Consider the following 12934-nt stretch of genomic DNA (forward strand, 5'->3'; position numbering starts at 1 on the left):
ACATGCCTAAGGGGTCACAGCACTTGGCTGGTACTCTATCCGGTGTCTCTCCAGGGCTGGGCCAACAGAAGCGCCCGGGGGATGCAGTGAACGTACTGGAGCTTCCCGCCCTTTCCCGGGACCGGCCCCTCCGCGCCTCCCGCCGGCGGAGGACACGGCCGGCCCCTGCCCCTGGCCGCTTCCTCCTGGACTCAGCCGCCACTCCCCACGCTCTCCCCTCCCGGGGCTTCCTTCTGCAGGCGCGCGCCCCCAAGCCCGCCGCCCCCTGGGGTCCGCGCGCAGGTGCCCCCGGCGCCGGGAGAAGGCGCGGCGGGCGCTCGTGGGGAGGCGCTGTGGTGCAGGGCGGACCCTCGCGCCCCGGGCGCCGGCTGCGGCTCGGCCTCCTCCTCCTCCTCCTCCGCTTCCTCCGCCCTCCTTGGCTGGGAAAGTGGGAGGCGGCGGCGTGTGTGTGCGCGCGCGAGGGGGGCGCAGAGAGGAGGCTCCGGGGCCGCCGCCGCCGCCGCGTCAGAGACACCGCGAGCCGCGAGCGCCGCGGGGCCGCATCCGCATCGGCCGCCGCCGCCGCCACCGCTGCGGGGCCGCGAACAAAGAGGAGGAGCCGAGGCGCGAGGTAGGGCGCGGGCACAGCCTGGCGGCGGAGAAGGAAGGCGGGGGTCGGGCGTCCCCTTCTCCTTCCCTCCGCGCCGCTCACGCTCTCGTCCCCCACCCTCGGGTCTCCGCGGGCGCCGCGCCGGGACCTGCGGGAGTCGAGCCCGCGGCCTCGCCGCCTGCTCCCGGCAGGAAGCTGCCCGGGCTCCGCGCCACGGGCTCCGGCACAGCCCGCTCCCCCCCGCGCCCCGCTGGCTGCGCCTCCCTGGGGACGCCCGCCCCTTCTCCGCGGGGAGGTGGCCGTTTCCCGGTGACGCTCCATGGGGCTGACTTGCACAACTTCAGGTGCGGATTTATTTTTAAGTCCTTGAAAACTTCCAGCTAGGGGGGTTCGGTGCCCGGCCTGACCCAAAGGGAGGCGGGGATGCCGGAGATCCCCCACGCGGGCACCGGCCGGGCCGCAGCCCCAGCTCGGGACCCTGTCCTGCGGGTGCGGGCGACACCTGGCCCGGGTGTGTCTGCGGCGCGCGGCCGCGCCTCCCCGCGGCTCGGGTCTACCTGTGCCGGCGGCGTGGGAGGGGGTGCAGTCCCGGCTCCCCCGCCCCGATCTGTCAGGAACAGCTGTGAACGCTCCCACCCAGACCTTTTCGCCCCCTCTTTCTCTTAGACGCTCACGTTTCCCTGTATTTTGGTGGCGGTGGGAGAGCGGCGCAGTCCGGGGTGGAAAGGCTTTTCCCTGAATGGCCCCGTGTTCCTGCGATGCCCCCAGTTCCCAGTGCAGCCTTCCATGGCCAGATTCTTCAGGTGATAATTTTGCCAGGTTTTCTGAATGGGATTAGGACAGGCCGTTCAGAAATCCGGTTCAGAGTTTGTCAACCGCTGCCCTGAAGGCTGCTTGTATATTTCAGCTGCTTTCAGGCAGGTCTTTCGTGGTGTCCTTTAGCATTGTCACAACCTTCGGCTCATTTTGGTGTGGGCAGGATTAAACGGTGCTATTTTTAAGGCCAGCGAGAAACATATGTATTCAATATTGGGATCATTTACCACAAGTGATCACATGAGGCATGGTTTTTCTTAGACGCTGAGGTATCTTAAAAAATGGGGAATTTTGTTGGATTTAAAAGTAATTTCAGGTGGAGAAAACTTTCAGTTGCTTCTGTTCAGCTTCCCATACGAGCTGAGGACTCTATTAAGGCAGCTCACAGCACTTTGAGAGCTGAAGAAATTATGGTCTTTATTGCATTTCATAAATCCTATTTATTGCACGAATCCCGGGGAGGACTTCATAGCTGTTTCTGCACCGTGAACTCCTAACTATCGCTAGGGATTAATTTTGAATTGTTTTTAAAAGCCCATTTTGTTTTTAATTGTTGGCTTTGGAGATCAGGAACCACATTCCAAAGCAAAGCTGCACTGATATTCAGAGGAAGCACTTTTGTGTACTTTTTGGTTCTTGGCTCCTCTGTGAGCCTTTTCCCCAGATAACAATAGTTATTATTTTTTTTTCCTCCCCCCCCCTTCCCGCACGCCCCTTCCCGTGACTCCAGAGCACAGTCTGAAATGGATGTTACATGAATCACTGTAAGGGCTGCATACAACTATGAACATTTCTGAAGCTTTCCCTCAGTAAACGATCAAGATGGATGAATCTGCCTTGTTGGATCTTCTGGAGTGTCCTGTGTGTCTAGAGCGGCTGGATGCTTCTGCCAAGGTTTTGCCTTGCCAGCACACGTTTTGCAAACGGTGTTTGCTGGGGATCGTAGGTTCCCGAAATGAACTCAGATGTCCGGAGTGCAGGACTCTGGTTGGCTCCGGCGTGGAGGAGCTTCCAAGTAACATCCTGCTGGTCAGACTTCTGGATGGCATCAAGCAGAGGCCTTGGAAGCCTGGCCCTGGTGGGGGCAGTGGGACGAACTGCACCAGTGCATTGAGAGTTCAGAGCAGCTCGGTGGCTAACTGCAGCTCGAAAGATCTGCCCAGCTCCCAGGGTGGACAGCAGCAGCGTGTGCAAGCCTGGAGCCCCCCAGTGAGGGTGAGTCGCCTGCAGAAGCAGCTTGCTTCATGATGGTGTGGTAATGACCACATTTTTTTTCTTTATCCTTCAACTTGCTGTTTTCTAAATCAGCCTATGGCTACAAAAGCCACGCGTACTGTAACAGATAGGAAATGATTTCTCTTCCCTTTTGGAATGAAATTGGATATACATCATCAATTTTCTTGTTTTTGAATTTCCTCCAGATAATCTCTGTTATCTTTTCAGAAACAAGTAGCGATTCACTGAAACCTAAAACACAGCAGCTTTTGGTGACCTCTTTAAAATGGAGATTTGTTACGGTTTTTACTTTGTTGATGGATTTGGGAGAGCCATAATTATGTGTGTATGTGTACATTTATGTATACATGTTATAAACATGTGTGAGAGTAAATCATAAGCAGGACGTCAGACCTTAATTTTTATGTTGCTTAGAGCACAGAATTTTCTGGTTGGGGGAATTCTCAACAAATCATGGCCACAGGTAGCAGAGTTTGGTTGCTGTAGCAACGAAATGTCATTTAGGACTACGCTAAAACAGCAAGAGAATCTAGCTTTATGTTGGGTTTTACAGAAAGTGAAATTAAATATTCCATTGAAATGGTTTTTCTTGGGTTTTGGGTTTGGGCTGAAATAATTTTAAGTGAAGTTAAATATTTGGACAGTTATCATAACTTAAATTTCTAGAAGGTAAGGTATTCTGAATAAATCTGAATTTATGATGTGGGTGATGACATACCAGTAAGATATGCTTTGCTCATCTTTAAAATAATAAAAAGTAATTATGGGCTGCATACAACTATGAATATTTGTATAGTTAAAACAATTCCATTTGTGTTGGAAGAAACAATTTTGATAATTGGCCAAACTGATAAAAAAGTATATATTTTTAAAAATATATTTTATTGATTTTTTGCAGAGAGGAAGGGACAGGGATAGAGAGTTAGAAACATCGATGAGAGAGAAACATCGATCAGCTGCCTCCTGCACACCCCCTACTGGGGATGTGCCCACAACCAAGGTACATGCCCTTGACCGGAATCGAACCCGGGACCCTTCAGTCCGCAGGCCAACGCTCTATCCACTGAGCCAAACCGGTTAGGGCTAAAAAATATTTTTAAAGAACAGTTAATTTGGATGAGAATATATATTTTTCAAATATTGGTAATACACACACAAAACTGGCTTCTTTTATTTAATGTTGGAACATCCCATTGGGACAGCATTAGATGGTATAAATTCATAAACGTGACCATCAGACAACTGTAGGCGAGTACAGCCTTGTAACCATTCCCTTACTTCCCTCTCAGCTCATCTTTTAAAATGCTATATTTATATCACTAGCTGTAACATATGTAAAGCATTTTAATCACTAGAAAACAGTTTCATCACTAGAATAGTAAAATTTCTTTTGCTTCTCATATTTAAGATTTTTAAGATAGCAATGACTTTGGCTTATGGCGGTTTTCTTTCCCTATTTGAAGCTCACATGTAAAATTGATCTGCTTATAGCACTTTTCTTAGACTTCTTTTATTTTATGGAGTTTACTGATACCTTGATTAGTGGATATGGGCTCATCAATATTTTAACTACAGAATCAGTGATCAAGTTGATCATTTCTGAGACACCTGACCCAGGTCTGCTTAGTTTAATTAGGGAGTAGATTTACTTCTTTGGAGAGATTTGGTTTCCTTGTTAATTAGACTAGAGAAGGCATAGCTTCTGGCTATGAATAGAAGATTCTTAGTGGTTGACACCTTGCCTTACCTGTTGTGAGGAATGCATTGAAGGTTTGATTACTGATAAAAAAGGAATTTAACAAGAGGGCTCAAGCATTCAGCTTGACATTTTCGTTCTAATAGCAATTGACTGTGTAATGCTGTAATGTCCATTTGTTTGAACTGCTAAGCTCCCAAAATTGAGTTTCACTTTTCTTAGTGAAATTTTTTGTGAGATTTCTTGATGTTAGTATTGTTTTTGTGAGATTTTATTGATGTTAGTATTATTTTTTCTGGCTTATACGATTTTCCTAATTTATTTCATGTTCCTTTTTTAGCATGAGAAAAATTACTCACCAAGGAGGGCAACTCAACTTGAGGCTTATAACTTGAATTGTTGAAGTCCATAAAACAGGAGATAATATCTGTTACTTTGTGGGTGGCATGGAGAGTGTTGGATGAAACAACCAGGATTTTTCAGTTATCTGAGTGGATGCAAATGCTGCAATACTTAAAAAAAAAAAATAGTTTTTTTTTTTCAAGTGTAAAAAATTTCTTATCAGTACTTTTTATTTTCAAGTATTCAAAAACAACCAGGGCTACATAAATAGCCCAAGCATCTCAAAGATAAAATATTTCAGAAAATACTCCTTTAGAAAGTAAGAAATCTATCAGATGCAGACATGTGGAGGTTGTGTGCACTCCTTCGGACACTTCCCTTAGGTGAGTGACCATAATAAATACCAAACCTGCATCCTCCTCCCTTAGATGTTCTGACAGGACCGAGCGGCGCGTGAGCCTTTTTCCACATGTTGCGCAAAGCTGAAAGTGATAACATGTGGAATGTTGCTTCAGTTTATTAGTTATGTTCTATGATCCGTTAGATTGTGACCATGTGGCTTCCTCATGTGTTCAGCCGGGGTAGATTGAGTGTTATCAGCAGATACGAACATTTCCAATGTGTGACACACATCTTGTTCCCAGAATTTTAGTGTTTCCTGTCGAATATGAAGGAGAAAATGAAACAGTGTTGGGTTGGAGTCACCAAGGGAATCCATCGATTCTTTACCCCAAGTAAAGAATTGCTGCTGGTTTTGAGCCAAAGTCAAGCAGTGGAGTGAGCCACAGGGAGGGGGTGGTTGCAGATAATCTGTTTAATGGACTACAAAATACCTGCAGATGATAGATTTTTATATATATGCAAAGTGAGATATGGAAAACATATTTAAGTAATTCCTATAGAAGTACTACCTAACAGCATAGTTACATTTCTGCTTTCTATGTGTGATCCCATTGTTCAGGATCTATATCCATGCATGTGTGTGTGTGTGTGTGTGTGTGTGTGTGTGTGTCTATCTATCGAGGTATTATTACATAATGATTTCACACTGCCTCTAAGTGAGTTTCTTCAGCAGAAATAGATCACATAACCATTGATTTACACTAATTTACATATCACTTATTTTTTTTTTAAATCTACAACATATTGAGCACTTATTAGGTTCCAGGCACTGCCCTGGTTGCTGGATAGATAGTGATGGACAAACCAGTTACAGATTCTGCTTAACAGTTAATGAGTATGTGTCAGTCTCGTTGGAGAGACACACTAACAATAACAATGCAGGTAGGTAATTAAGCACAGTAAGTGTCATAGAGAGCCATGCGAGAGGAAAGAAGGGCCTGTGTTAAGTGTGAGGGTAAATGGTAAATTGTGTGTGTGTGTGTGTAAGAGAGAGAGAGAGAGGGAGAGAGATTCAAAAACTTCCTTGAAGAAAAGGTATTTGAGCTGAGCTCTAAAGGGTGAAATGATATTATTGGTGCAATAACCTTGAGAAATTCTTCAGTCCCTACCCATCCTCTTAGATGCCTAAATGGCCTGGCATCCTATATGATAAAAGCCTAATATGCTAAGTGTCTGGTTGCCCAGTTGGCCGTACAATATCATTGCTAGAGGCCCAGCGTGCGATTGAAATCGCCCCGCCTCCCGCCGTTGGAGGAGGCACCCTGTGAGGGGCGGGACCCGAGCCTGACTCTCGCAGGGCTGGCTGCCACAGGAGTCAGGCCGGATGGTGCTGTGGGGGGGGGGGGGGGGGCTGGGACCCATGCTTGACTCACAGTGTCCCTTGGCCCCCCTGCCTGGGTCTGCTTTGGGGTGTGGGGGGTTGGGACCATGCCTACCTGCCCCCCGCCCCTTCCCCGCACGCCTGTGTCTGCCCCGGGCCACCGGAGCCACCTGCCTCTGTCTGTCTCCGCTCCAGGGCTCATCTGCGCGTGCAACCTCCTGTCTGGTCGTGACCTGTTACGGAGTCCAGGCCTAATTTGCATATTACCTCTTCATAATATAGATGGGGCTGGGCAGCCACAGGGGCAGAGGGGATGAGTATTCCAAAGGCCCTGACCAACAGCAGCACAGGGCATGGCTCCTAGAAAGGGCCAACGGAAGGTGAGTGTGAACTAAGCAAGGGACAGGGATTGTGACCCAGACGAAGCCTCAAGTTCAGCAATGTGCAAGGCATCAAGGGCCACCACAAGGCCACTTGGGGTACAGGGCCAGGTGCGTGGTGTAGCTAGTCAGTGCTCTGCATTGGAATTAGAAAGACAAATCATTGGGACTGAAAATCATTGAGACTGGAGTGTCCACAAACCTTCAGAACAGAAATGGAGCCTGGGGTCAAAGCCCTGAGAGACAGAGGAAAGGCAGGGCATTCTGGATATGGGAGGACACAGATGAAATCTCTCTCGCGCAAATGCCCAGTGTGCTTCAGTTTCTCCAGAGTCATACCCACGCCTCCCTTCTCTCCCTCTCCTTATTGCTGACTATTATGGGCTGAATTGTTTTCCCCAACATTCATAAATTGAAGTCCCATCTCCCAGGACCTCAGAATATGGCTGTGTTTGGGTAATAGCACCTTTAAAGAAGTGGTGAAGGTAAAATGAGTGTATATGGATGTGGCCTAAATCCACAATATGACTGTTAATCATTCTTAGAGGAGATTAGGAGACAGACAGAGGTAAGACCATGTGAAGACACATGGAGAAGATGGTCATCTACAAGCCAAGGAGAGAGGCCTTCAGAAGAACCCAACCCTGCCCACACCTTCATCTTAGAACTGAGGAAATAATTGTCTGTTGCTGAAGCCAGCCAATCTGTCATACTTGATAAGGGGTAGCTCTAGCAGAGTAATACCCTGGGGATGTCTTCCTAAAGGTCAGCCCATCGAGTGGCCTCTTGGTCAGTCCACTGCCAGTCCCATTCAGTCCAGTTTTCCCATAGACTTGCCGTGGCCTAGCTTGTCTGTGCTCTTTACTCCAAAGGTGCAATAACCTTGAGAAATTCTTCAGTCCCTACCCACTCTCTTAGATGCCTAAATGGCCTGGCATCCTATATAATAAAAGCCTAATATGGTAAGTGTCTGGTCGCCCAGTTGGCCGTTCAACCAATCAAAGGGTAATATTCAAATGATATGCTAAGGCCGCTCAACTGCTCGCTATGATGTGCACTGACCACCAGGGGGCAGATGCTTCGACTGGTAGGTTAGCTTGCTGCTGGGGTCCGGCTGATTGGGGCTGAGCAAGATGGGCTGGACATGCACTGGAGCCCTCCCGTGGTCTGTCCCTGGCTGGCCAATCTCCCATGTCCCTCCCAGGCCCCAGTCGTGCACTGGTGGGGTCCCTCGGCCTGGCCTGTGCCTTCTCGCAATCCAGGACCCCTTGGGGGATGTTGGAGAGCCGGTTTTGGCCCAACGGCAGAACTACCAGTCATTATGATGCACACTGACCATCGGGGGCAGATGCTCAATGCAGGAGCTGCCCCATGTAGGTCAGTATGCTCCCACAGGGGGCACGCCGCTCAGCCAGAAGTGGGGCTCATGGCTAGTGAGCGCAGCGGCGGTGGTGGGAGCCTCTCCTGCTTCCACAGCAGCACTAAGGATGTCCAACTGACAGCTTAGGCCTGCTTCCCATGGAGAGTGGGCCTAAGCCTTCAGTCGGACATCCCCTAAGGGCTCCCAGACTGTGAGAGGGCATGAATTTCATGCGGGTTAAGGGACCCACCCCCTGAGTGCATGAATTTCATGCACCAGGCCTCTAGTAGTTTTATAAAACGGACAGGAGATTTATGTGGCAAGATACCAGATTCCAAAGGTTTTGGAGAAGAGGGAGGGAAGTGCTGGGAGAAGAGAGGTCCTAACACTGTTATCTCTCTATAGTTCTTCTGTAAGTAGAATCTAGAGAGCGTGTTTTATTGGACGTAGCGGTGTCTACATGAGGCACCACCCAGAGGAAAGGCAGCAGGAAGAGGATGGAAGAAGAGAGGAGGAGAAAGGCAGGATGGCAGTGAGACTCCAGGGAGGGTGTGGAAAGCTAGTGCTAGTTCTGAGTTGCCCCAAAGGGCACCTTTGACCTCCAGTCAGTGCACAGGGACTTGTGGAGTGTTTCTTTCAGGCTCCATTCTGTGCTGTAATCTGTCCTAGGATGGAGGTGGCGTTAATGCATGTTTCTGTTGAAAACATTTACATTTGGGTTGGGGGGGGGGGGGCGGGTAAAGCGTCCAAGAAACAGCAAATAAGGCAGCATGTAGTGCAACTCCAAACTATGGGGTAAGATATGGAATATGTCTGCCCAGCCGGAGCGTCTGGCCATCCTGCGCACTGAAGGTTGCTGGTTTGATTGCCAGTTGGGGCACATACCTGGCTTGTGGATTTGATCCCCGGTTGGGGCACTTAGGGAAGGCAGCTGATCGATGTTTCTCTCTCTCTCCCATCCCCCTCCCCCCATCTCCCTTCCTGTCTCTAAGCATGTCCTTGGGTGAGGTTAGAAAAAAAGAAAAGGTATGGAATAAGTCTCTATAGTGAGGTCCGTGTCGAGTCGCCCCTGGATTTAGTGTCAGGTCAAAGGGTAGATGGAGTAACTGGGTTAGAGTGGACAGGGACACAGAAGGACATACTCCCCTGGTGTGGAAGGTTCAGTCCAGACTCTGGTAAAGGAATTGATGTGTCTGCACAGGCGGGGATGGGTACCTGTATTCATCCACACTGGACCCAAGCCGACTTCCCATGTGGTTTAGAGGAGGGAGACTCAGCCATTTGCTAATAATGAGAGAGGGTCGTAGATAGGCTGCCTCCTGCACACCCCTTCCTGGGGATGGAGCCCACAATCCGGGCATGTGCCCTGACTGGGAATCGAACCGTGACCTCCTGGTTTTAAGGTCAGTCCTCAACCACTGAGCCATGCTGGCAGGGCACTCCCTACCTCTGATCCCCTTTCTGTTGCCTGTGGTCTCTTCCTCACCATTCCAAGAGCCCCTGGCTCCTCTTGGCCGCCCTCCATTCCTGAACTCTCCTCCTCCACCAGGAAGGATGCTGCTTTTCCCACCGCAGTCAGACACTCACTCTGCTCCAGTAATCCAGCCCCTCTGCCATCCATTGCTTTCACATGGTTTAAGCCAGTGGTCGGCAAACCTGAGACAATACATGACAAGCCTTTTTTATTCTGAGGTCAAGAGGCAAATGACTTTGCAGGTCACCTTGTAGCAGGATTCTTCATGAGGATCCACAATCGCAGAGCAACGTCGTACGTGCAGTATAGTGAACGTGTTGGTGATAGAAATCTCACACGTGGAAACTGCTTTGCTAGGAAGGCTCCCTCATTGTGGATCGTAGACCTTCCCTCTCCCAAAGCTTTTGTCATGAACAGTGCGTATATCTTCCTCTCCTCTTTCTCCTCCTCCTCCTTTTTAAATTTCAGAGACTTCTAAAAGTAGTGACCTTCAGAGCAATTCTGAGCCTCACCACCCTTTCTGAGGCCCCGCAGTCCTTTGCAGTGTATGTGTCCGCCAATGCCTTAGTTAAGTGGATGGCAGCAGTTGCTTCATGAATGGCAACATATGGGTAGCTGTAAACACGGCCAATTTAAACACAGATGTGTGAGTGGGCTCTTTGGGGATAGCTGAGAAGGGAATGGAGGTGCCATTTCAAAGGGTTGACAGTAGCAGTTAAGTAGCAGATTATTTGCATTGTGAAACATGGCAAAAGAGCAGTAGGAGGATGTGCAAATCAATTTTGAGTTGCATTAAATATAGTACAGAAAGTCAAGGACTGTCAAGTATAAACATTTTGTTCTGTTAGCCTAAGGAAATAATAAATTTCTTCAAGTATTTTTTTTGTAAGAAAAGAAATCCTTTTGAAACACTGCCTTTTCAAATTCAGCAATGAATGGAGTGAATTTTCATTATTTTAAAGTATAGTAAGTGAACTAAGCATTGAATAATTATACAGAAGTGAAATGAAAGTTTACTCTAGGGTGCTCCATGTCTAGTTATTTATTTATTTATTTTTTATTGCAGAGAGAAAGGGAGAGGGAGAGAGATAGAAACATCAGTGATGAGAGAGAATCATTGATTGGCTGCCTCCTGCACACCTCCTATTGGGGATTGAGCCCACAACCCGGCCATGTGCCCTGACTGGGAATCGAACTGTGACCTCCTTGTTCATAAGTGAACACTCAACCACTGAGCCACACCACTGGGCCCATGTCTAATTTTAATTTATGTGAGATACCCTCTCAAACAATATAGTAGTAATAGAATCAGAATATCAGTGTGGGATACTGGGATATAGTCCTGGCATTTGTATAAGGAAGTGTGTTTGAGCATTGATATTCGAAAGTTAAACTTTTGATTTGTTATAAGGAGATTCTGTTCCTATAAAGCTAAAAGTATTCTTTTGCTTCTAATTATATCACTGCTTAGTTTTAAAGATCTTTAAATAAATTTAAAAATTCTTTAACGCATTAAATACATAGATTAAATATTAACATATGTAATAAAATTAATTTTCAAACCTTAAATATTGGTTTTGCTCATTCAAAGTGATATTAGTTAGCAAATCTCTCCATATTTTTCCATTGTTAAACTTGTCTTTTAAGCACACTCTTGGATAAATTATTTCCAGCATTTCATGTGTTTTTACTTTTTTCCCGCATAGTAGGGCACGACTGAAGAGTTTAAGTCCATGAGGTAAAATATTTTGGTAGGCCTAATTATTTTCATTCAGTATTATGTGTTTCATAGTACATAATATTATGTGCTGGTATGAGCACTTCCTTATTTTATAAAACAAGTCCAGAATACTAGAAGGTATTGAAAGCCTTGATTCTTTTGTACAAAGACAGGGATACTCTTGGAAGTGAAGTGTTGGTTGAAAGGCACCATCACGTGACAGCTTGAAACGTTGACATATTCCAAGATAGCCCAATTCCGGCACCAGAGAAGTGTCGGGTCTCCGCGTAGGAGTGTGAAAATGTAGGCTGTGTGGAAACTGAGGATCACCTATATTAGTGATGGCGAACCCATGACACGTGTGTCAGAGGTGACACGCAAACTCATTTTTTTGGTTGATTTTTCTTTGTTAAATGGCATTTAAGTATATAAAATAAATATCAAAAATATAAATCTTTGTTTTACTCTGGTTGCAGATATCAAGAAATTTCTATATGTGACACGGCACCAGAGTTAAGTTAGGGTTTTTCAAAATGCTGTCACGCCGAGCTCAAAAGGTTCGCCATCACTGCCCTATATGGTGGCAAGAAGGAAGGAGACCTGGGTCCTCGTCTTGCCTTTGTGACCGTGAGCCAGTGATTTCTCTTCCACAGGCCAGAGTTTCCTCTTTTATACAATGAGGGCTTGTCTGATATCAGAGTCCCTTTGCTGCCATGACATTTTGGAAATAATTACCCTAGCAAAGGCCAACTTTGATAGTGAGCATTTAGAACAAACTGAGATTGGGGTCTGGATACCCTCTTGGTGTTGTGAGATGAACGTGCCTCTCACAGTCACCCGTGGGCACCAGGATCTGCTCTAATACCCCCTTAGAAGCCCACACTGTGTCTGCCACAGGAACCTCCGGATGAATCGATGAGTAATCAGGGCATGAGAAGAGAGGCAGAGCGGAAAAGCAAGGACAGCGGGGGGAGCATGACCTAGGATCAGTCTCTAAGCTGGGCTGGTTTGTGTGAATGGGCTCCAGTGGCCTGGAATGATCTACCCCGAGGATATTTTTTTGCATGGATTTTTTTTTTTTTTTTAAAGAGAGGGGAAGGGAGGGAAGAGAGAGAGAGACAAGAGGGAGAGAGAAACATTGATGTGAGAGAGACACATTGATTGGTTACCTTCTGCACGTGCCCCAACTGGGCAGGGGATCAAACCTGCAACCCAGGTATGTGTCCTTGACCGGGAATCAAACCCGCAACTCTTCGGTGTACAGGCCAATGATCTAACCATTGAGCACACAGGCCAGGGCGGGAATGGCTTACCTTTGTTCTGCCTGAATACTACCTTCGTGTAAAGTTGTCACACTGCCTGAAATTTCAGCACTTAGAGATTGAAATTAGGTGTCCACATACTAAAATGTTCTCTTTGAAAGGGTATGGATTTATCCAGTCCCATTGCTTTCCCCATCAGCACTGAGATGAGAACACCTACTCTGATGGACAGGAAGTTTATGCTGAAAGGGAGGGATGGACACTGAGTTTCTTTGGGTTCAGACAAGCCTGCATGGGGGAAGTGCAGTGAGGGGCTAAGGTGGGGTGACCATATAA

General features: G+C 47.4%; 1 protein-coding gene across 6 annotated transcripts in view; it reads left to right on the forward strand.

The window, feature by feature from the left end:
* The first annotated feature begins 467 nt into the window (after positions 1-467).
* Positions 468-12934, forward strand: part of SH3RF1 (SH3 domain containing ring finger 1) — a 168586-nt gene continuing 156119 nt past the window's right edge. For 3 of the 6 annotated variants that reach the window (XM_059697664.1, XM_059697661.1, XM_059697668.1), the window contains exons 1-2: positions 468-610; positions 2136-2620. In XM_059697664.1, coding sequence (XP_059553647.1) covers positions 2228-2620 — 393 coding nt within the window. In that variant the 5' untranslated portion in view covers positions 468-610; positions 2136-2227. Of the gene's footprint in view, positions 611-783; positions 934-1255; positions 1393-2135; positions 2621-12934 lie in introns of those variants that run through there. The other 3 variants (XM_059697663.1, XM_059697662.1, XM_059697666.1) reach the window with 3 other exon arrangements.

The sequence above is a fragment of the Myotis daubentonii genome, chromosome 5 (genome assembly GCF_963259705.1).
Source record: "Myotis daubentonii chromosome 5, mMyoDau2.1, whole genome shotgun sequence".
NCBI lineage: Eukaryota > Metazoa > Chordata > Mammalia > Chiroptera > Vespertilionidae > Myotis > Myotis daubentonii.